This window comes from Poecile atricapillus, chromosome 31 (genome assembly GCF_030490865.1).
Source record: "Poecile atricapillus isolate bPoeAtr1 chromosome 31, bPoeAtr1.hap1, whole genome shotgun sequence".
NCBI lineage: Eukaryota > Metazoa > Chordata > Aves > Passeriformes > Paridae > Poecile > Poecile atricapillus.
The window spans coordinates 4,298,825-4,323,252 of NC_081279.1; the positions used below are offsets into that span (position 1 = coordinate 4,298,825).

At 49.1% G+C, this 24,428-nt stretch overlaps 1 protein-coding gene and 1 long non-coding RNA gene across 2 annotated transcripts; one reads left to right on the plus strand and one right to left on the minus strand.

Annotated features, from left to right (window-relative positions):
- The first annotated feature begins 21 nt into the window (after positions 1 to 21).
- Positions 22 to 22,779, plus strand: CLPTM1 (CLPTM1 regulator of GABA type A receptor forward trafficking). The gene is made up of 14 exons (XM_058859814.1): positions 22 to 149; positions 1,244 to 1,392; positions 3,012 to 3,135; positions 4,117 to 4,275; positions 5,348 to 5,465; positions 6,440 to 6,525; positions 7,210 to 7,330; positions 9,334 to 9,578; positions 13,097 to 13,190; positions 16,062 to 16,252; positions 17,094 to 17,189; positions 18,124 to 18,259; positions 20,817 to 20,984; positions 22,607 to 22,779. The coding sequence occupies exons 1-14, from the start codon at positions 96 to 98 to the stop codon at positions 22,777 to 22,779; spliced, it is 1,914 nt and encodes a 637-aa protein (XP_058715797.1). The 5' UTR covers positions 22 to 95.
- Positions 17,197 to 18,116, minus strand: LOC131590120 (uncharacterized). The gene is made up of 3 exons (XR_009279978.1): positions 17,917 to 18,116; positions 17,482 to 17,541; positions 17,197 to 17,450 (listed from the first exon to the last, which is right to left on the minus strand). It is a non-coding gene; the product is annotated as an uncharacterized LOC131590120 (long non-coding RNA).
- Positions 22,780 to 24,428: the final 1,649 nt, after the last annotated feature.

The following is a 24,428-nucleotide window of genomic DNA, read 5'->3' on the forward strand; positions in this document are numbered from 1 at the left end:
TTTGTGACGTCACACAAAAAGAGGCGTGGTTTACCCCGTTTCCCGCCCCTCCCCGGAAGTCTCGCGAGAGCGGCGCGAGAGGCGGCGCAGCAAAGATGGCGGCGCCGGGGACGGAGGCGGCGGCGGGGCCGGGCCCGGGCCCGGGGCAGGTGCGGGGACAGCGCGGCCCGAGCGGGCTCGGGGGAGCCGGAACCGGGAACCGGGAACCGGGAACAGCGAACGGGAGCGGGGCTGAGAGCGCGGGACCGGCAGGGGAGCGGGGACGGGGGTGGGGAACCGGGAGAGAGAACGGGAGCGCGGTGAGGGACCGGGCCGGGAACCGGGAGCGGGAACCGGGAGCGGGAGAAGGGCCCGGAGCGGAGTCCGGGAGCGGCACCGGCAGCGGGGAGCGGGGCAGGCCCGGATCGACCGGGAGCGGGGAGGATCCGGTGACCGGGGAAGGTTCGGGCCGGTACCGGGGACCGGACAGGGCTGGGGAAGGGTCCGGTGCCCGGTCCGGTTCGGTGTCCGGTACCGGTGACCGGGAAGGGTTCGGGCCGGTACCGGGGACCGGGCAGGGTCCGGTGCCGATTCCCGGGAGGGGTTCGATGTCCGGTGCCGGTGCCGGTCGGTGACCGGGAGGGGTTCGGGCCGGTGCCGGTGCCCGGTCCGGTTCGGTGTCCGGCCCGTCCCGGGGGTACCGGTGCCCTGGCAGGGCTGGGGAAGGGTTCGGTGCCCGGTTCGGTGCCCGGTTCGGTTTGGTTGGTACCGGGTCGGTGCCGCAGGTGCCGGTGCCCGGTGCTGGTGCCGGTTCAGTACCGGGTCGGTGCCGGTGCCCGGTTCGGTTCTGTTCAGTTCGGTACCGGGGCCGTGCCGCAGGTGCCGGTGCCCGGTGCCGGTTCAGTACCGGGTCGGTGCCCGGTTCGGTTCTGTTGGGTACCGGGTCGGTTCTGTGGGTACTGAGCAGCAGCAGGTACCGGTTCCGGTAGCGGTTCTATGACGGTTCTGTCTCACACGTCCCCAGCAGCACCGGTACTGGCACCAGTGGGTCCCGGTTCTGGTTCTGGTACTGGTTCCGGTACAGGTTCTATAACTGTTCTGTCCCACAGGTCCCCAGCAGCACTGGTGGTTCCGGTACCGGTACCGGCAGCAGTGGGTGCAGGTTCTGGTCCCGGTCCCGGTTCTATCACGGTTCTCTCTCTCACAGGTCCCCAGCAGCACCGGTCCCGGTCCCGGTTCTATCACGGTTCTCTCTCTCCCGCAGGTCCCCAGCAGCACCGGTCCCGGTACCGGTTCTGGTTCTGGTTCCGGTCCCGGTCCCGGGAGCTCCTCGGGGCTGGCGGAGGCCGAGAGCCCCCGGGGGCCGCAGGCGGCACCGAACGCCTGGCAGGTGATGAAGGGAGTCCTGATCCGGTGAGACAACAACGGGAACGGGAAACGGGAAATGGGGAATGGGAACTGGGAATGGGAACTGGGAATGGGAACGGGAAGCGGGGAACTGGGAATGGGAATGGGAAACGGGGAACGGGGAACAGGGAACGGGAACTGGGAATGGGAACTGGGAAACGGAACGGGAATGGGAAACGGGGAATGGGAACTGGAATGGGAACAGGAATGGGAATGGCATGGGAACGGGAACTGGGAATGGGAATGGGAAACGGGGAATGGGAACCGGGGAACGGGAAACGGGAAACAGGGAATGGGAACAGGAATGGGAACAGGAACGGGAAACGGGGAACGGGAACTGGAAACGGGGAACGGGAATGGGGAACGGGAACAGGGAAACAGGGAACAGAGAAACAGAGAATGGGAGCGGGAATGGGAACGGGAACACATCGGGAATGGGAACAGAACAGGGAATGGGAACTGGGAATGGGAAACGGGGAACAGGAACTGGGAATGGGAATGGGAACTGGGAACAGGAATGGGAACGGGAACGGGAACTGGGAACTGGGAATGGGAACAGAGAAACAGGGAATGGGAATGGGAACAGAGCAGGGAATGGGAATAGGAACAGGAACGGGAACTGGGAACGGGAACTGGGAACAGGGAATGGGGATGGGAACAGAGAAACAGGGAATGGGAACTGGGAATGGGAATGGGAACAGGAATGGGAATGGGAACAGGAATGGGAACTGGGAATGGGAATGGGAACAGGAATGGGAATGGGAACAGAACAGGGAATGGGAACGGGAACTGGGAACAGGAGCACCCTGGGATCAGGATCGGGATCGCATTGGGATCAGGGTCACCCCAGGATTGGGATCGGGATCACCCCGGGATTGGGATCGTCCTGGGATTGGGATCATGACTGGGATCGGGATCGGGATTGGGATCGGGATTGGAATCAGGATTGGGATTGGGATTGGGATCATGACTGGGATCGGGATTGGGATCGGGATCCCCCTGGGGCTCCCTGACCCTTCCCAAATTCCCGAGAATTCCCAAGAATTCCCCAGAATTCCCGGAATTCCCGAGCATTCCCGGAATTCCCGAGCTCCTTCCCGGTTTCCCGGGGTCCAAAGGTCGGATCCGGGCCGGGAGGGGGGAGGGGAATCCTTGGGAATCGCCCGGAAAAGCCGGGAATTCTCCGTGGGAAAAGGGGGAATTCCGGCATTCCCAAAAATCCAGGGGATCCCAGAGGGGGAATTTTATGGGAAGAGGAAAATCCCAGGGGAAAAAAAAAAGGATTTTGGGGAAGGGAAATCCGTGGGGAAAAAGAAGGAATTTTGGGAGAGGAATTCCATAAAAAAGGAGATTTTTGGGAAGGGAAAGGCAAACATGGAAAAAAAAGAGAAATTTTGGGAAAGAAAAAAGAGAAATTTTGGGAAAAAAAAAAAGAGAAATTTTGGGAAAAAAAAAGAGAAATTTTGGAAAAAAACCGGGAATTTGGGGAGGAAAAATTCAAAAAAAAGGGAAAAAAATGCTGAAAAAAACCCCAAAAATGGGAATAAAAATCCCAGAAAAAAGGGGGGGGATCCAGGCAGGGATTTTTTGGGAATTCTGATGGAATTTCGCGGCGTTCCCGGCAGGATTTTCATCATCTGGGCCATCTCCAGCTGGTTCCGGAGGGGGACGGCGCCGCAGGAGCCCAACGGGGCCGGGGGCAGCACCAGGAGCCCCAGCAGGAATCTGTTCCCTAAGGATACCCTGATGGTGAGCACGGAAAAATGGGATTTGGGGATGGAAAAATGGGAATGGGGATGGAAAATGGGATTGGGAGCATGGAAAATGGGATTGGGAGCATGGAAAATGGGAATGGGGACGGGAAAATGGGATTTGGGGCCATGGAAAATGGGATTTGGGGCTGGAAAATGGGATTGGGGGATGGAAAATGGGATTGGGGCCATGGAAAATGGGATTTGGGGATGGAAAATGGGATTGGGGCCATGGAAAATGGGATTTGGGGATGGAAAATGGGATTGGGGCCATGGAAAATGGGATTGGGGGATGGAAAATGGGATTGGGGCCATGGAAAATGGGATTTGGGGATGGAAAATGGGATTGGGGCCATGGAAAATGGGATTGGGAGCATGGAAAATGGGATTTGGGGTGGGAAAATGGGATTTGGGGCTGGAAAAATGGGAATTCGCTCCCAGATCCCAACCCCCCAAATCCCAACAAATCCGAGATCCCAACTCCCGAATTCCAGCCCCTAAATCCCTGAATCCCAGATTCCTGAATCCCAAATTCCAAACCTGAAATCCCAGCAACTCCCAACTGCCAAAATCCCAAATCCCTGAATCCCAAACCCCCAAATCCCAAACCCCGAATCCCAAATTCCAATCCCTGAATCCCAAACCCCTGAATCCCAAATTCCAATCCCTGAATCCCAAATTCCAATCCCTGAATCCCAAACCCCCGAATCCCAAATTCCAATCCCTGAATCCCAACCCCCAAATTCCAAACCCCAAACCCCAAATTCCAAACCCCAAATGCCAAACCCCAAACCCCAAATCCCCAAATCCCAAATTCCAATCCCTGAATCCCAAATCCCAAATCCCTGAATCCCAAACCCCTGAATCCCAACCCCCAAATCCCAAATTCCAATCCCTGAATCCCAAACCCCGAATCCCCGAATCCCAAATTCCCAGCTTTGGGGGATTCCCATGGAATTTTTTGGGAATTCCGGGGCAGGACCTGCACGTTTACATCTCGGAGCACGAGCACTTCACCGACTTCAACCTCAGCTCCGCCCTGTTCTGGGAAAAGCGGGATCTGGTCTACGGAGACTGGACCAGCGGCGAGAATTCCGACGGATGCTACGAGCACTTCGGGGAGGTGGACATCTCCCAGGTCAGGAATTCCAGGAGATTTCGGGAATTCTGGGAATTCCTGAGGGGTTTGGGATCAAGGAAAGGGAATTCCAGGGGATTTCGGGGGGTTTGGGGTCAGGAAAAGGAGATTTGGGATCGGGGAAAGGGAATTCCAACGGATGCTACGAGCACTTCGGGGAGGTGGACATCTCCCAGGTCAGGAATTCCGGGAGATTTCGGGAATTCCGGGAATTCCTGAGGGGTTTGGGGTCAGGAAAAGGAGATTTGGGATTGGGGAAAGGGAATTTTGGGGGATTTGGGATCAAGGAAAGGGAATTTGGGATTGGGAAAAGGGAATTCCAACGGCTGCTACGAGCACTTCGGGGAGGTGGACATCTCCCAGGTGAGGAATTCCAGGAGATTTCGGGAATTCCGGGGGATTTTGGGAATTCCAGGGTGTTCCTGAGGGGTTTGGGGTCGGGAAAAGGGAATTCCAGGGGATTTCAGGGCATTTGGGGTCAGGAAAAGGAGATTTGGGATCGGGGAAAGGGAATTTGGGATCGGGGAAAGGGAATTCCGACGGATGCTACGAACACTTCGGGGAGGTGGACATCTCCCAGGTGAGGAATTCCAGGAGATTTCGGGAATTCTGGGAATTCCTGAGGGGTTTGGGGAGGATTCCGGGGGATTTTGGGAATTTCTGAGGGGTTTGGGGTCGGAAAAAGGGGATTTGGGATTGGGGAAAGGGAATTTTGGGGGATTTGGGGTCAGGAAAAGGCAATTCCAGGGGATTTTGAGGGATTTGGGATTGGGAACAGGGAATTCCAGGATATTCCTGGGGGATTTGATCTCAGGGATTGAATCCAGAGCGGGAATCCCTTAAACCCCGACCCCGGAATTTCCTCCTGGAATTTTCCCATTTCCCCTCCGGGGTTGGGGAGGATTTTCCCGACCTTTTCCCGACCTTTTCTGGGGTGGGGAGGGTTTTTCCCGAGCTTTTCCCGGGTGGGGAGGGTTTTTCCCGAGCTTTTCCCGAGCTTTTCCGGGTGGGGAGGGTTTTCCCGAGCTTTTCCCGAGCTTTTCCGGGTGTTTTTTCCCGGGAATTCCCGCAGAGCGTCCAGCGGAACGGCTCCATCTACGTCCACGTTTATTTCACCAAGAGCGGCTTCCACCCCGACCCGCGGCAGAAGAGCCTCTACCGGCGCCTGGCCACCGTCCACACCTCCAGGAGTACGGAATTCCCGGGAATTCCATGGAATTCCATGGAAATCCCAATCCTTGGGAACCCAAAACCCCCGGGAATGGCCCCAAAACCCCCGGGAATGGCCCCAAATTCCCAGAAATTGGCCCCAAACTCCTCGGGAATGGGGTTGGGATCGGCCCCGGGAGCCTCTACCGGCGCCTGGCCACCGTCCACACCTCCAGGAGTACGGAATTCCCGGGAATTCCATGAAATTCCATGGAAATCCCCACCCTCGGGAACCCAAAACCCCCGGGAATGGCCCCAAATTCCCAGGAAATGGCCCCAAAACCCCCGGGAATGGCCCCAAATTCCCAGGAAATGGCCCCAAAACCCCCGGGAATGGCCCCAAATTCCCAGAAATTGGCCCCAAATCCCCCGGGAATGGGGTTGGGATCGGCCCCGGGAGCCCCGAGCAGTCCCTGCCTCTTGTCTGTGTATCCCAGGTTATGGAATTCCCGAAAATTCCTGGGAATTCCCAAAAATTCCTGGGAATTCCCAAAAACCTCCTGGGAATTCCCAAAAATTCCTGGTTTTTCTGGCCCTGATTCCCCAGGAATCCGCCCCATTCCCACCTGGAATTCCTGGAATTCCCAATTTCCCAACGGAAATCCCTCGGGATCAGCCCTGGTTTCCCCATTCCCACCTGGAATTCCTGGAATTCCCAATTTCCCGACCCCAAATCCCTCGGGATCAGCCCTGGTTTCCCCATTCCCACCTGGAATTCCTGGAATTCCTTCCAATCCTGGATTTTATGGGATAACAATTCCCAATTTTTCCCAATTTCTGGGAAAAGAAAATTCCCATTTTTCCCCCTCCACCATCCCAACCCTTTCCCTGCCGCCATTCCCAGCGGGAAATCCGGGATCAACGGGAATTGGGGAATTCTGGGGGGATTTTTTTGGGAATTCCGGGCTCTTTTCCCAATTTTTTTTTTTTTTCCTGGGATTTTTTGTTTTCCCAGTGATCAACAAATACAAACGGAGAAGGTTCCAGAAAACCAAAAATCTCCTGACGGGAGAGACGGAGGCGGATCCCGAAATGATCAAGGTAGGAATTCCCGGATTTTCTGGGAATTCTTTGGGAATTCTTGGGGATTTTGGGGGGATTTTTTGGGAATTTTTTAGGGATTTTTTTAGGATTTTTAGGGGGAGTTTTTGAGGAATTTTTGGGGAATTTTTGAGGGAATTGTTCTTAATTTTTTTTAGTTTTTTGGGGGGACTTTTTTTATTATTTTGGGAATTTTTGGGGGGGATTTTTTTTTAATTTTGGGGGATTTTTATTGGAAATTTAAAAAAATTTCTTGGGATCTTGGGGGGGAATTTTTTTTAATTTTTTGGGATTTTTGGAGGGGGAATTTTTTTTAATTTGGGGGGAATTATATTTAATTTTGGGAGATTTTTATTGGGAATTTTTTTTTAATTTTGGGGGATTTTTGGGGGGAATTTTTTGGTGGAATTATTTTTAATTTTGGGGGGTTTTTATTGGGAATTTTTTTAAATTTTGGGAGGATTTTTGGGGGGAAATTTTTTTAAATTTTTGTGGGAATTTTTTGATGGAATTATTCTTAATTTTGGGGGATTTTTATTGGGATTTTTTTTAAATTTTGGGGGGATTTTTGGGGGGAAATTTTTTTAAATTTTTGTGGGGATTTTTTGATGGAATTATTTTTAATTTTTGTGGATTTTTTTTTGGGGAGTTTTATTGAACTTTTGGGGATTTTTCCCTTTGCAGAGAGCCGAGGATTTCGGGCCGGTCGAGGTCATTTCCCACTGGCACCCGAACCTGACCATCAACATGGTGGATGACCACACGCCCTGGGTGAGGGGCAGCGTCCCCCCGCCGCTGGACCAGTGTGAGCAGCCAAAAATTCCTGGGAAAACCCAAAATTCCCGAGAAAAACCCGAAATTCCCAGGAAAAAACCCGAAATTCCCGGAAAAACCCAAAAATCCCCGTCCAAAACGGGCCTGGTTTGGGGTTTGGTGCCTCCCAGTTCATCCCAGTTCATCCCAGTTCAGCCCCTGGGTGTGGGGTGATGTTTCCCCAGCCCTGGACCAGTGTGAGCAGCCAAAAATTCCTGGGAAAACCCAAAATTCCCGAGAAAAACCCGAAATTCCCAGGAAAAAACCCGAAATTCCCGGAAAAACCCAAAAATCCCCGTCCAAAACGGGCGTGGTTTGGGGTTTGGTGCCTCCCAGTTCATCCCAGTCCATCCCAGTTCAGCCCCTGGGTGAGGGGCAGCGTCCCCCCGCCGCTGGACCAGTGTGAGCAGCCAAAAATTCCCTGGAAAATCCCAAAATTCCCGGGAAAAACCCCAAATTCCCAGAAAAACCCAAAAATCCCCGTCCAAAACGGGCGTGGTTTGGGGTTTGGTTCATCCCAGTTCATCCCAGTCCATCCCAGTTCAGCTCCTGGGTGAGGGGCAGCGTCCCCCCGCCGCTGGACCAGTGTGAGCAGCCAAAAATTCCTGGGAAAACCCAAAATTCCCAGGAAAAATCCCAAAATTCCCAGAAAAACCCAAAAATCCCCGTCCAAAACGGGCCTGGTTTGGGGTTTGGTTCATCCCAGTCCATCCCAGTTCAGCCCAGTTCAGCCCCTGGGTGAGGGGCAGCGTCCCCCCGCCGCTGGACCAGTGTGAGCAGCCAAAAATTCCTGGGAAAATCCCAAATTCCCGGGAAAAACCCCAAAATTCCCAGGAAAAACCCGAAATTCCCAGAAAAACCCAAAAATCCCCGTCCAAAATGGGCCTGGTTTGGGGTTTGGTGCCTCCCAGTTCATCCCAGTCCATCCCAGTTCAGCCCCTGGGTGTGGGGTGATGCTTTTAATGAATTTATCCTCATTAATAATTCATTTATTCAAATATTTATGGAATCCATCCCCATTTTTAATCAATTTATCCCCATTTTTGATGAGCTTATCTGCATTTTTAATGAGCTTATTTGCATTACTAATGAGCTCCTCCTGCTTTTAATGAATTTATCCTCATTATTAATTCATTTGTTCTCATTATTAATTCATTTATTCTCATTATTAATTCATTTTCCTCATTTTTATTAGATTTTGCATCATTATTAATGATTTCCTCATACTCTTAATGAATTTATCCCCATATTTAACCAATTTACTTCATTTTTAAATAATTTATCCCTGTTTTCGCTCAATTTCCCCCCATTTTCTTCCAATTTATCCCCATTTTTATCAAATTTATCCCCATTTTTAACCCATTTAACCCCATTTTTACCCAATTTACCCCCGTTTTCTCCCACTTTACCCCATTTTCACCCAATTTCCCCCCCTTTTAACCAATTTATCCCCATTTTCTCCCAATTTCCCCCCATTTTAATCGAATTTCTCCCAATTTCCCCCATTTTCTCCTAATTTCCCCCATTTTAATCAATTTCCCCCAATTTTAATCAAATTTATCCCCATTTTCACTCAATTTCCCCCATTTTTAACCCATTTATCCCCATTTTTATTAAATTTATCGTCATTTTAATCAAATTTCCCCCCATTTTAATCAAATTTTTCCCCATTCTCACCCAATTTCCCCCATTTTAATCAAATTTTCCCCATTTCCACCCAATTTCCCCCCATTTTTAACCCATTTATCCCCATTTTTAACCAATTTATCCTCATTTTAACCCAATTTCCCCCCATTTTTAACCCATTTATCCCCATTTTTATTAAATTTATCCTCACTTTAACCCCATTTCCCCCCATTTTAACCCAATTTCCCCCATTTTAATCAAATTTCTCCCAATTTCCCCCCATTTTAACCCCATTTCCCCCCATTTTAACCCAATTTCCCCCATTTTAACCCAATTTCCCCCCCTCTCACCCCATTTCTCTCTCCCCAGATGTGAAATTCGACGCCCTGAGCGGGGATTATTTCCCCATCCTTTATTTCAACGATTACTGGAACCTGCAGCGGGATTATTTCCCCATCAACGAGAGCGTGCGGCGGCTGCCGCTGCGCCTCTCCTTCTGCCCGCTGTCGCTCTGGCGCTGGCAGCTCTACGCCGCCCAGAGCTCGCGCTCGCCCTGGAACTTCCTGGCGGACGAGCTGCTCGAGCAGTCGGATGATGAGCAGGACTCTGTCAAGGTGAGGATTCCGGCTTTTTCCAGAATTTTCCCCCTTTTTCCCGCATTTTTCCCCGTTTTTTTACGATTTTTCCCCATTTTTTTATGATTTTTTTCTGATTTTTCGCGGATTTTTTCTGATTTTCTTCCCCATTTTATTCTGATTTTTCGCGGATTTTCCCTGATTTTTTTCCCCATTTTTCCCCATTTTATTCTGATTTTTCTCCAATTTTTTCTGGTTTTTTTCCCCATTTTTCCCCATTTTTTTCAGATTTTTCCCCATTTTTTTCTGATTTTTCCTCATTTTTTTATTCTGATTTTTCCCCATTTTATTCTGATTTTTCTCCGATTTTTTCTGATTTTTTTCCCCATTTTCCCCCATTTTTTTCTCATTTTTCTCCAATTTTTCCCCAATTTTTCGTGGTTTTTTCCCCAATTTTTCCCCCATTTTTCCCCATTTTTTTCAGATTTTTCCCCAACTTTTTCTTCTTTTTCCCCCATTTTTCACGGATTTTTCGCGGATTTTTCCCCAATTTTTCGCGGATTTTTCCCCAATTTCCCCTGATTTTTCCCCCGTTTTTCCCCAATTTTTCCCCCATTTTTTCCCCGGATTTTTCCCATTTTTCCGGTGGATTTTTGGCGTCTCTCCCGTGCTTTTCCCGGTTTTTTCCCGGTTTTTTCCGGGTTTCCTGCAGCGGGATTCTTTCCCCCGCTGCGCCTCTCCTTCTGCCCGCTGTCGCTCTGGCGCTGGCAGCTCTACGCCGCCCAGAGCTCGCGCTCGCCCTGGAACTTCCTGGCGGACGAGCTGCTCGAGCAGTCGGACGACGAGCAGGATTCTGTCAAGGTGAGGATTACACAATTTTCCCCATTTTATTCGGATTTTCCCCCGTTTTTTTATGATTTTTTTTAGATTTTTCCCCAATTTTTTCTGATTTTTTGCGGATTTTTTCTAATTTTTTTCCCCCATTTTATTCTGATTTTTCGCAGATTTTTTCTGATTTTTTTCCCCATTTTTCCCCATTTTTTTCAGATTTTTCCCCAATTTTTTCTGATTTTTCGCGGACTTTTTCTGATTTTTTTTCCCCATTTTCCCCTTATTTTTCGGATTTTTCCCCATTTTTTTATGATTTTTTGCGGATTTTTTCTGATTATTTTCCCCACTTTTTTCCCCATTTTTCTCTGATTTTTCCCCATTTTATTCTGATTTTTCTCCGATTTTTCCCCAATTTTTCATGTTTTTTTCCCCGATTTTTTTCTGATTTTTCCCCATTTTTTTCTGATTCTTCTCCAATTTTTCCCTAATTTTTCATGGTTTTTTTCCCCAATTTTTCCCCCATTTTTCCCATTTTTTTCAGATTTTTCCCCAATTTTTTCTTATTTTTCCCCCATTTTTTCCCATTTTTCGCGGATTTTTCACGGATTTTTCGCGGATTTTTCCCCTGATTTTTTGCGAATTTTTCCCCGGATTTTTGGCGGATTTTCCCCCAATTTCCCCTGATTTTTCCCCCGTTTTTCCCCGGATTTTTCCCCCATTTTTCCCCGGATTTTTCCCATTTTTCCGGTGGATTTTTGGCGTCTCTCCCGTGCTTTTCCCGGTTTTTTCCGGGTTTCCTGCAGCGGGATTCTTTCCCCCGCTGCGCCTCTCCTTCTGCCCGCTGTCGCTCTGGCGCTGGCAGCTCTACGCCGCCCAGAGCTCGCGCTCGCCCTGGAACTTCCTGGCGGACGAGCTGCTCGAGCAGTCGGACGACGAGCAGGACTCTGTCAAGGTGAGGATTCCGGCTTTTTCCAGAATTTTCTAGCATTTTTCCCCGTTTTTTTAGGATTTTTCCCCGTTTTTTTATGATTTTTTTTGGATTTTTTCCCAATTCTTTCTGATTTTTCGCGGATTTTTTCTGATTTTTTTTCCCATTTTATTCTGATTTTTTCTGGATTTTTTCTGATTTTTCCCCTGTTTTTTCCCCATTTTTCTGTGATTTTTCCCCATTTTACTCTGATTTTTCGCGGAGTTTCCCTGATTTTTTCTCCCATTTTTTCCCCATTTTATTCTGATTTTTCCCCATTTTTTTCTGATTTTTCTCCAATTTTTCCCCAATTTTTCGTGGTTTTTTCCCCAATTTTTCCCCCATTTTTCCCCATTTTTTTCAGATTTTTCCCCAATTTTTTCTTATTTTTCCCCCATTTTTTCATGGATTTTTCGCGGATTTTTTGCGAATTTTTCCCCAATTTTTCGCGAATTTTTCCCCAATTTTTCGCGGATTTTCCCCCAATTTCCCCTGATTTTTCCCCCGTTTTTCCCCGGATTTTTCCCATTTTTCCGGTGGATTTTTGGCGTCTCTCCCGTGTTTTTCCCGGTTTTTTCCGGGTTTCCTGCAGCGGGATTCTTTCCCCCGCTGCGCCTCTCCTTCTGCCCGCTGTCGCTCTGGCGCTGGCAGCTCTACGCCGCCCAGAGCTCGCGCTCGCCCTGGAACTTCCTGGCGGACGAGCTGCTCGAGCAGTCGGACGACGAGCAGGATTCTGTCAAGGTGAGAATTACACAATTTTACCCTTTTTATTCGGATTTTTCCCCGTTTTTTTATGATTTTTTTCAGATTTTTCCCCAATTTTTTCTGATTTTTCGCGGATTTTTTCTGATTTTTTTCCCCATTTTATTCTGATTTTTTCTGGATTTTTTCTGATTTTTCCCCTATTTTTTCCCCATTTTTCTGTGATTTTTCCCCATTTTATTCTGATTTTTCACGGATTTTCCCTGATTTTTTCTCCCATTTTTTCCCCATTTTTTTCGGATTTTTCCCCATTTTATTCTGATTTTTCACAGATTTTTTCTGATTTTTTCTCCCATTTTTTCCCCATTTTTTTCGGATTTTTCCCCATTTTTTTCTGATTTTTTCTCCCATTTTTCCCCATTTTTTTCTGATTTTTCCCCATTTTATTCTGATTTTTCTCCAATTTTTCCCCAATTTTTCATGTTTTTTTCCCCAATTTTTTTCTGATTTTTCCCCATTTTTTTCAGATTTTTCTCCAATTTTTCCCCAATTTTTCGTGGTTTTTTCCCCATTTTTTTCAGATTTTTCCCCAATTTTTTCAGCTTTTTTCACAGCTTCTTTCACAGATTTTTCCCTACTTTTTTCTGATTTTTCCCCCATTTTTCCCCCATTTTTTCCCATTTTTTTTTGGATTTTTCGTGGCTTTTATCACAGATTTTTCCCCATTTTTTAAATTTTTCACCGATTTCCCCTGATTTTATTCCCCAATTTTTCCCCCGATTTTTTCCTGATTTTTCCCTGATCTCTCCCAACTTTTCCAGGTTTTCTTCGATTTTTCTGCCGCTTTCCCCCCCAATTTTTCTGGCTGGGTTTTTCCCGTTTTTTCCCGTTTTTTCCGGGTTTTTCCCATTTTTTCCCGTTTTTTCCCGTTTTTTCCCGTTTTTCCCGGATTTTTCCCGTTTTTTCCCGTTTTTTCCCATTTTTTCCGGGTTTTTCCCGTTTTTTCCCGTTTTTTCCCGTTTTTCCCGGATTTTTCCCGTTTTTTCCCCTTTTCCAGGTGGCTCTCCTGGAGACCAATCCGTACCTCCTGGCCCTCACCATCATCGTCTCCATCGTCCACAGCATCTTCGAGTTCCTGGCCTTCAAAAACGGTGACAATTCCCAAATTCCCTCCTTTTCCCGGGAATTCCATCCCCAAATTCCCTTTTCTCCCCATTCCCGCCATTCCCAGTGGGATTTTCCCCCCAAAAATTCCCATTCCTGCCATTCCCAATGGGATTTTCCCCCCAAATTCCCATTTCTCCCCATTCCCAATGGGATTTTCCCCCCAAATTCCCATTTCTCCCCATTCCCAACGGGATTTTTGTCCTTTAAAGACCCCAAAATCCCCAATTCTCACCTTTTCTTCCATTCCCAGTGGGATTTTCCCCCCAAATTCCCATTTCTCCCCATTCCCAACGGGATTTTTGTCCTTTAAAGACCCCAAAATCCCCAATTCTCACCTTTCTTTCCATTCCCAGTGGGATTTTTCCCCCAAAATCCTCATTTCCCACCCTTTTCTTCCATTCCCAGTGGGATTTTTCCACTTTAAAGACCCCAAATCCCCATTTCCCCCCATTCCCAGTGGGATTTTTCCCCCCAAATCCCCATTTCCCACCATTCCCAGTGGGATTTTTCCACTTTAAAGACCCCAAATCTGCATTTCCCACCATTCCCAGTGGGATTTTTCCCCCAGATTCCCATTTCCCACCCTTTCCCTCCATTCCCAGTGGGATTTTTCCCCTAAATCCTCGTTTCCCACCCTTTCCCACCATTCCCAGTGGGATTTCTTCACTTTAAAAACCCCAAAAATTCCCATTTCCCACCATTCCCAACAGGATTTTCCCCCAAAATCCCCATTTCCCACCCTTTTCTTCCATTCCCAATGGGATTTTTCCCCCCAAATCTCCATTCTCTCCATTCCCAGTGGGATTTTTCCACTTTAAAGACCCCAAATCCCCATTTCCCACCATTCCCAATGGGATTTTAGCTCCAAATTCCCATTCCTGCCATTCCCAATGGGATTTTTCTCCTTTAAAGACCCCAAAATCCCCAATTCTCACCTTTCTTTCCATTCCCAGTGGGATTTTTCCCCCAAAATCCTCATTTCTCACCCTTTTCTTCCATTCCCAGTGGGATTTTTCCCCCAAATCCCCATTTCCCACCCTTTTCTTCCATTCCCAGTGGGATTTTTCCCCCCAAATCCCCATTTCTGCCCATTCCCAACGGGATTTTTCTCCTTTAAAGACCCCAAAATCTCCATTTCTCACCTTTCCTTCCATTCCCAATGGGATTTTCCCCCCAAAAATTCCCATTCCCTCCATTCCCGCCATTCCCAGTGGGATTTTCCCCCCAAATTCCCATTTCCCCCCATTCCCAATGGAATTTCTTCACTTCAAAGACCCAAAATCCCCATTTCCCACCATTCCCGCCCTTCCCAATGGGATTTTTCCCCCGAATTCCCATTTCCCACCATTCCCAGTGGGATTTTTCCACTTTAAAGACCCCAAATCCCCATTTCCCACCATTCCCAACTGGATTTTTCCCCCAAATTCCCATTTCCCACCATTCCCAGTGGGATTTTTCCCCCCCAATTTCCCATTCCCGCTGTTCCCAATGGGACTTTTCCACTTCAAAGACCCCAAAAATCCCCATTTCCCACCATTCCCCCCATTCCCAGTGGGATTTTTCCCCCCAAATTCCCATTCCCACCATTCCCAATGGGATTTCAACTCCAAATTCCCATTCCCACCATTCCCAGTGGGATTTTTCCCCCCCAAATCCCCATTTCCCACCATTCCCAAACCCCAAATCCCCATTTCCCACCATTCCCAGTGGGATTTTTCCACTTTAAAGACCCCAAATTCCCATTCCCCCCATTCCCAACGGGATTTTCCCGGCAGACATCCAGTTCTGGAACAGCCGGCAGTCCCTGGAGGGTCTCTGGGTGCGCTCGGTGTTTTTCGGGGTGTTCCCCATTTCCCACCATTCCCAATGGGATTTTTCCCCCCAAATCCCCATTTTCCCCAATTCCCAGTGGGAATTCCCGGCATTCTCTTTCCCGGCAGACATCCAGTTCTGGAACAGCCGGCAGTCCCTGGAGGGTCTCTGGGTGCGCTCGGTGTTTTTCGGGGTGTTCCCCATTTCCCCCCATTTCCCCCCATTCCCAATGGGATTTTAGCTCCAGATCCCCATTTCCCTCCATTCCCAGTGGGATTTTCCCCCCAAATCCCCATTTTCCCCAATTCCCAGTGGGAATTCCCGGCATTCTCTTTCCCAGACATCCAGTTCTGGAACAGCCGGCAGTCCCTGGAGGGTCTCTGGGTGCGCTCGGTGTTTTTCGGGGTGTTCCCCATTTCCCCCCATTCCCAATGGGAATTCCCCCCATTCCCAATGGGAATTCCCGGCATTCCCTGTCTCCCAGACATCCAGTTCTGGAACAGCCGGCAGTCCCTGGAGGGTCTCTCGGTGCGCTCGGTGTTTTTCGGGGTGTTCCCCATTCCCCCCATTCCCAGTGGGATTTTAACCCCCAAATCCCCATTTCCCACCATTCCCAAACCCCAAATTCCCATTCCCCCCATTCCCAGTGGGATTTTAACCCCCAAATCCCCATTCCCAGCATTCCCAGTGGGATTTTAACCCCCAAATTCCCCATTTTCCCCAATTCCCAACGGGATTTTCCCGGCAGACATCCAGTTCTGGAACAGCCGGCAGTCCCTGGAGGGTCTCTCGGTGCGCTCGGTGTTTTTCGGGGTGTTCCCCATTTCCCCCCATTTCCCCCCATTCCCAGTGGGATTTTAACCCCCAAATTCCCCATTTTCCCCAATTCCCTCTTTCCCAGACATCCAGTTCTGGAACAGCCGGCAGTCCCTGGAGGGTCTCTCGGTGCGCTCGGTGTTTTTCAGGGTGTTCCCCATTTCCCCCCATTCCCAGTGGGAATTCCCCCCATTCCCAATGGGAATTCCCGGCATTCTCTTTCCCAGACATCCAGTTCTGGAACAGCCGGCAGTCCCTGGAGGGTCTCTCGGTGCGCTCGGTGTTTTTCGGGGTGTTCCAGTCGCTGGTGGTGCTTTTGTACATCCTGGACAACGAGACCAACGTGGTTGTGCAGCTCAGTGTCCTCGTGGGGCTCCTCATCGACCTCTGGAAGATCACCAAGGTCATGGACGTGCGGGTGAGCCGGGGAAAAACGGGGGAAAAACGGGAATTCGGGAATCGGGGGCTCCGGAGGGGCTCAGGATGGGGTTTGAAGGGTTAAATTGGGGTTTTTCCCACTAAAATTGGGAATTTTTGGGGTTGAATTGGGATTTTTCCCGGTTAAATTGGGAATTTTTGGGGTTAAATTGGGATTTTTCCCGGTTAAATTGGGATTTTTCCTGGTTAAATTGGGATTTTTTGGGGTTGAATTGGGATTTTTTTTCCTGTTAAATTGGGATTTTCCCTGGTAAAACTGGGATTGTCCCAGTTAAATTGGGATTTTTGGAGTTAATTTGGGATTTTTGGGGGGTTAAATTGGGATTTTTCTCTGTTAAATTAGAATTTTCCCAGTTAAATTGGGATTTTTTGGAGTTGAATTGGGATTTTCCCAAAGAGTTAAATTGGAATTTTCCCTACAGGGTAAATTTGGGATTTTCCTGGAAGAGTTAATTTGGGATTTTCCCATTTTCCTGAGGGATTAATTTGGGATTTTCCTGGGGGGGTAAATTTGGGATTTTCCCATTTTCCCGAGGGTAAATTTGGGATTTCCCAAGGAATTAATTTGGGATTTCCCAAGGAATTAATTTGGGATTTCCCAAGGAATTAATTTGGGATTTTCCTGGGGGGGGTAAATTCGGGATTTTCCCATTTTCCCGTGGATAAATTCGTGATTTTCCCGTTTTCCCATGGGGTAAATTCGGGATTTTCCCGTTTTCCCGAGGGGTAAATTCGGGATTTTCCCGTTTTCCCGTGGGTAAATCCGGGATTTTCCCATTTTCCCGCGGGTAAATCCGGGATTTTCCGGCTCTTCCCGGCAGCTGGAGCGGCAGCAGAAAGTGGCCGGGATCTTCCCCCGGCTCAGCCTCAAGGACAAATCCACCTACGTGGAATCCTCCACCAAGGTCTACGACGACGTGAGTCGGGAATTCGGGACGGAATTCCGGGAATTTGGGGCGGAATTCCGGGAATTTAGGGCGGAATTCCGGGAATTCAGGACGGAATTCCCGCGGGAATCGCCCAAAATCGTCCCCGGGATTGGTGGGAATGGCAGAAGGATCCAGCCCGGAGCGGTGGGAAATGGACCCGGAATTCCTGGGAATGACCAAAACCCCCCTGGAATTCCTGGGAATGACCCAAAACTGACCCAAAATTCCTGGGAATGACCCAAAACCCACCTGGAATTCCTGGGAATGACCCAAAACCCACCTGGAATTCCTGGAAATGACCAAAACCCACCTGGATTTCCTGGGAATGACCCAAACCCACCTGGAATTCCTGGGAATGACCCAAAACCCACCTGGAATTCCTGGGAATGACCCAAAACCCACCTGGAATTCCTGGGAATGACCCAAAACCCACCAGGAATTCCTGGGAATGACCCAAAGTGACTCAGAATTCCCAGGAATGACCCCAAAATAATGGGAAATTTACCCCAAAATTCCCAGGAATGACCCTAAACTGACCCAAAATTCCCAGGAATGACCCCAAAACCACCCCAAATTCCCAGGAATGATCCCAAATCAATGGGAAATTTACCCCAAAATTCCCAGGAATGACCCTAAACTGACCCAAAATTCCCAGGAATGACCCCAAAACCACCCCAAATTCCCAGGAATGATCCCAAATCAATGGGAAATTTACCCCAAAATTCCCAGGAATGACCCCAAATCAATGGAAAATGAACCCAGAATTCCCAGGAACGACCCCAAAACAACGGGAAATTCCCCCAGAATTCCCAGGAACGACCCCAGACCCCCCCTGATCCCCCTGCCCTGCTCCTCCTCCCCATCCCAGCCGTGTTTTCCCGGGCTTTGGGGGTTTTTTGGGATGCAATTCCCGATTTTCCAGATGGCGTTCCGGTACCTGTCGTGGCTGCTCTTCCCCCTGCTCGGCTGCTACGCCGTCTACAGCCTGCTCTACCTGGAGCACAAGGGATGGTACTCCTGGCTCCTGGGGATGCTCTACGGCTTCCTGCTGACATTCGGTGAGAATTCCCAAAAAAAAACCGGGAAAAACGAGCTGGGATTGACCCAAAAATTCCCGGGAAAAATGGAAAATTCCCGGGAAAAACAGAGCCCAAATTGTCCCAAAAATCCCTGAGAGAAACGAGTCCCTGGTGCTCCTGGCTCCTGGGGATGCTCTACGGCTTCCTGCTGACATTCAGTGAGAATTCCCAAAAAAAAACCGGGAAAAATTACCTGGAAAAATCCCTGGGAAGAATGAGCCCAAATTATCCCAAAAATCCCCGGGAAAAATGAAAAATCCCTGGGAAAACGAGTCCCTGGTGCTCCTGGCTCCTGGGGATGCTCTACGGCTTCCTGCTGACATTCGGTGAGAATTCCCAAAAAAAACACCGGGAAAAACGAGCTGGGATTGACCCAAAAATCCCCGGGAAAAATGGAAAATTCCTGGGAAAAACAGAGCCCAAATTGTCCCAAAAATCCCTGGGAAAACGAGTCCCTGGTGCTCCTGGGGATGCTCTACGGATTCCTCCTGACATTCGGTGAGAATTCCCAAAAAAAAACACTGGGAAAAATGGTCCAGAAAAATTCCCGGGAAAAATGAGCCCAAATTATCCCGAAAATCCCCGGGAAAAATGGAAAATCCCCTGGGAGAAACGAGTCCCTGGTGCTCCTGGCTCCTGGGGATGCTCTACGGCTTCCTCCTGACATTCGGTGAGAATTCCCAAAAAAAAAACCGGGAAAAACGAGCTGGAATTGACCCAAAAATCCCCGGGAAAAATGGAAAATTCCCGGGAAAAACAGAGACAATGGTGCCAAAAATCCCTGAGAAAATGAATCCCTGGTACTCCTGGCTCCTGGGGATGCTCTACGGATTCCTCCTGACATTCGGTGAGAATTCCCAAAAAAAAAACCCGGGAAAAACGGTCCAGAAAAATTCCCGGGAAAAATGAACCCAAATTATCCCAAAAATCCCCGGGAAAAATGGAAAATCCCTGGGAAAAATGAGTCCCTGGTGCTCCTGGCTCCTGGGGATGCTCTACGGCTTCCTCCTGACATTCGGTGAGAATTCCCAAAAAAAAACCGGGAAAAATGAGCTGGGATTGACCCAAAAATCCCCAGGAAAAATGGAAAATTCCCGGGAAAAACAGAGCCCAAACTGTCCCAAAAATCCCCTGGGAAAATGAATCCCTGGTGCTCCTGGCTCCTGGGGATGCTCTACGGATTCCTCCTGACATTCGGTGAGAATTCCCAAAAAAAAAACCCGGGAAAAACGGTCCAGAAAAATTCCCGGGAAAAATGAGCCCAAATTATCCCGAAAATCCCCGGGAAAAACGGAGACAATGGTGCCAAAAATCCCTGAGAAAATGAATCCCTGGTGCTCCTGGCTGCTGGGGATGCTCTACGGATTCCTCCTGACATTCGGTGAGAATTCCCAAAAAAAAAACCGGGAAAAACGAGCTGGGAAAATCCCTGGGAAAAATGAACCCAAATTATCCCAAAAATCCCCGGGAAAAACAGAGACAATGGTGCCAAAAATCCCTGAGAGAAATGAATCCCTGGTGCTCCTGGCTCCTGGGGATGCTCTACGGGTTCCTGCTGACACTCGGTGAGAATTCCCAAAAAAAAAAAACGGGAAAAACGAGCTGGGATTGACCCAAAAATCCCCAGGAAAAATGGAAAATTCCCGGGAAAAACGGAGCCCAAATTGTCCCAAAAATCCCTGAGAGAAACGAGTCCCTGGTGCTCCTGGCTCCTGGGGATGCTCTACGGATTCCTCCTGACATTCGGTGAGAATTCCCAAAAAAAAAACCGGGAAAAACGAGCTGGGATTGACCCAAAAATCCCTGGGAAAAATAAACCCAAATTATCCCGAAAATTCCCGGGAAAAATGGAAAATTCCCAGGAAAAATGAGCCCCAATGCTCCCAAAAAATTCCTGGGAAAATTGAACCCAAATATTTCGGCTTCGTGGATATTCCCAAAAATCCCCCCAAAATTCCCAAAAATTCCCAAAATTCCCGGGGTTTTTCTGGGATTCATCCCCACTCCAAACTCCCCTCAACACCTTCATCCACCTGCACCTGGGAACCCCCAAAATCGCTCTAAAATCCCCCAAAAATCACTAAAAATGGTCCCAAAAATTCCCAAAAAATTCCCAAAAATTCCCAGAATTCCCGGAATTCCCGGAATTCCGGTTTTTTCCCCCAGGATTCATCACCATGACCCCCCAGCTGTTCATTAACTACAAGCTGCAGTCGGTGGCTCACCTGCCCTGGCGGATGCTCACCTGGGGAGCCCCAAAAATCCCCCAAAATCGCTCCCAAACCCCCCCAAAATTCCCAAAAATTCCCAAAAATTCCCCAAAAATTCCCAAAAATTCCCGGAATTCCCAGGTTTTTTTGGGATTCATCACCACTCCAAACTCCCCTCAACACCTTCATCCACCTGCACCTGGGAACCCCCAAAATCGCTCTAAAATCCCCCCAAAATCACTAAAAATGGTCCCAAAAATTCCCAAAAAATTCCCAAAAAATTCCCCAAAATTCCCAGAATTCCCGGAATTCCCGTTTTTTCCCAGGATTCATCACCATGACCCCCCAGCTGTTCATTAACTACAAGCTGCAGTCGGTGGCTCACCTGCCCTGGCGGATGCTCACCTACAAAGCCCTCAACACCTTCATCGACGACCTCTTCGCCTTCGTCATCAAGATGCCCATGATGTACAGGATAGGCTGCCTGAGGGACGGTATGGAGAGGAATCCTGGGAAATCTGGGAATTCCGGGAATTTCGGGAATTCTGGGAATTCTGGGGGGTCTAGAGAGGGAATTCCTGGGGTTTGAGAGGGAGTTTTGGGGTTTTAAAGGGAATTTTTGGGGTTCTAAAGGGAATTTTTGGGGTTTCTAAAGGGGATTTGGGGGTCCCAGGAGCGATGCCCATGATGTACAGGATAGGCTGCCTGAGGGACGGTATGGAGGGGAATTCTGGGAATTCCGGGAAATCTGGGAATTCTGGGAATTCTGGGAATTCTGGGGGGTTCCAGAAGGAATTCCTGGGGTTTGAGAGGGAGTTTTGGGGTTCTAAAGGGAATTTTTGGGGTTCTAAAGGGAATTTTTGGGGGTCCCAGGAGCGATGCCCATGATGTACAGGATAGGCTGCCTGAGGGATGGTACGGAGCCAAATCCCGGGAAATCTGGGAATTCCGGGAATTCTGGGAATTCTGGGGGGTCCAGAGAGGGAATTCCTGGGGTTTGAGAGGGAGTTTTGGGGTTTTAAAGGGAATTTTTGGGGTTTTAAAGGGAATTTTTGGGGGTCCCAGGAGCGATGCCCATGATGTACAGGATAGGCTGCCTGAGGGACGGTATGGAATCCCGGGAAATCTGGGAATTCCGGGAATTTCGGGAATTCTGGGAATTCTGGGGGTTCCAGAGAGGGAATTCCTGGGGTTTGAGAGGGAGTTTTGGGGTTCTAAAGGGGATTTGGGGGTCCCAGGAGCGATGCCCATGATGTACAGGATAGGCTGCCTGAGGGATGGTATGGAGGGGAAATCCGGGAATTCCGGGAATTCTGGGAATTCTGGGGAGTTCCAGAGGGAATTCCTGGGGTTTGAGAGGGAGTTTTGGGGTTTTAAAGGGAATTTTTGGGGTTCTAAAGGGGATTTTTGGGGTTTCTAAAGGGAGGTTTTGGGTTCTAGAAAGGAATTTTGGGATTCCAGGATGGGATTTTGTGGAATTTTGGGATTCCAGGATGGGATTTTGTGGAATTTTGGGATTCTGGATGGAATTTTGGGATTCTGGATGGAATTTTGGGATCCTAGGTGGGATTTTGGGATTCCAGAGGAGATTTCAGGGTTCCAGGAGGGAGTTTTGGGGTTCTAAAGGGGAATTTGGGGTTTTCAGAGGGAATTTCACCATTCCAGGTGGGAATTTGGTGTTTTCAGAGGGAATTTCTGGCTTTTAACGGGAATTCCCCCATTCCAGGAAGGAATTTGGGGTTTTAACGGGAATTTGGTGTTTTCAGCGGGAATTCTCCCGTTCCAGGTGGGAATTTGGGGATTTTAGTGGGAATTTGGTGAATTGCCCCGTTCCAGGCGGGAATTTGGGGATTTTAGTGGGAATTTGGTGTTTTCAGCGGGAATTTGGTGAATTCCCCCGTTCCAGGTGGGAATTTGGGGATTTTCAGCGGGAATTTGGTGAATTCCCCCGTTCCAGGCGGGAATTTGGGGATTTTCAGCGGGAATTTGGGGATTTTCAGCGGGAATTTGGTGAATTCCCCCGTTCCAGGCGGGAATTCCCGTTTCCCCCGTGGGAATTCCGCCTTTTCCCGCCGTTCCCATCCCGAATTCCCGTTGTTTTTCCCCCCAACCCCAGACGTGGTGTTCTTCATCTACCTGTACCAGCGCTGGATTTACCGCGTGGATCCCACGCGCGTCAACGAATTCGGCGGCACCGGAGAGCCCCTCCCCCCCCGCCCCTCCCCCACAGCGCTGCCCCCCGCCCCTCCCCCCCCCACCAAACCCCCAGAGGACAAAAAGAGGGAATAGCCCCTCCCCCACCCCTCCCCTCCCCCACCCCACCCCCCTTTTTCTTCTTCTTCCTCCCGAAAAAAAACCCAAAAAATTCCCCCCCACAAAAAAAAAAAAAATTCTGGAAAATTCCCTGGGGGTGGGGGAGGGGATGGGGGTGGTCCCGCCCCTCCCCCCACCCGGATTTGGGGATTTCGCTGGGGGGGGGGTGGGAATTTGGGGGAGAAATGTTGGAATTTTGGAGGAATTTTGGAAGAATCCGGAGGGAATTGGGAGAAATTCCGGAATGAGCTTTTGGAGGGAATTTTTGGAATGAATTTTGGAATTAATTTTAGAAGGAATTTGGGATAAATTTTGGAGGGAATTTGGGATCAATCCGGAGGGAATTTGGAAGCAATTTTTGGAATTAATTTTTGGAATGAATTTTGGAAGGAATTTGGGATCAAATCCGGAGGGAATTTCCGAGGGATTTTGGAGAAATTTGGGATCAAGCCGGAGGGAATCTTGGACCATTCCGGAAAAATTTTTTGGAGGGAATTTTGGAAAAATCTTGGAAGGATTTTGGAGGGAATTTTGGAGAAATTCGGGACCAACCTGGAGGAAACTTTGGAGAAATTTTGGACAATTCCGGAAAAACCTTGGAAGGATTTTAGAGGGAATTTTGGAGGGAATTTTGGACTGAATTTTGGAGGGAATTTTGAGGGAATTTTGCAGAAATTTGGGCTCAATCTGGAGGGAATTCCAGAAGGATTTTGGCGGGAATTTCTGAAGGATTTTGGCGGGAATTTTGCAGGAGATTTTGGCGGGAATTGGGGGGGATTTTGGCGGGAATTGGGGGGGATTTTGGCGGGATTTGGGGGGATTTGGGGGGGATTTTGGGGGTGTCCCCCCTCCCCTCTCCCGGTTTTGTCGCGTCCCTGTCGTGCTCCATCCATCCCATCGTCCGCTGTGGTAGGAAAAGTCTCCACGGAGCCATAAAAGAGCTGATTTCACCCCAAATCCGAGCCCCAATTCCCGTCTCTCGCTTCCCTCCCGCCGTTCCCTCCCCCTTTGGGCTTCCCCTAAAAATCTGGGATTTTTCCAGGGGGGTTTCCCATTTTTGGGGGGTTTTTCCCAAATTTTTTGGGGCTTTTCCCATTTTTTTGGGGCTGTTTTCCCACTTTTATCACTTTTTTGGGGCGGTTTTCCCAACTTTTTCAGGGCTTTTCCCACTTTTTGGGGGGTGTTTCCCACCAATTCGGGATTTTCCCGATTTTTTGGGGGTGTTTCCCACCAATTCGGGATTTTCCCGATTTTTGGGGGGTGTTTCCCATCAATTCGGGATTTTCCCGATTTTTTGGGGGTGTTTCCCATCAATTCGGGATTTTCCCGATTTTTTGGGGGTGTTTCCCGCTAATTTGGGATTTTCCCGGTTTTTTGGGGGTGTTTCCCGCTAATTTGGGATTTTCCCGATTTTTTGGGGGTGTTTCCCATCAATTCGGGATTTTCCCAATTTTTTGGGAGGGGTTTTCCCACTTTCAGGGGAGTTTTCCCAAATTCCCGGGGGGGTTTTCCCAAGTTTTTTTCCCGCGTTTTTTCGGGGGGATTTTCCCGCTTTTCGGGTTTTTTTCCCGGTTTTTTTTCCCCCCAATTTTGGGTTCCCGGGAATTTTGGGGGGGTCCCGGGGG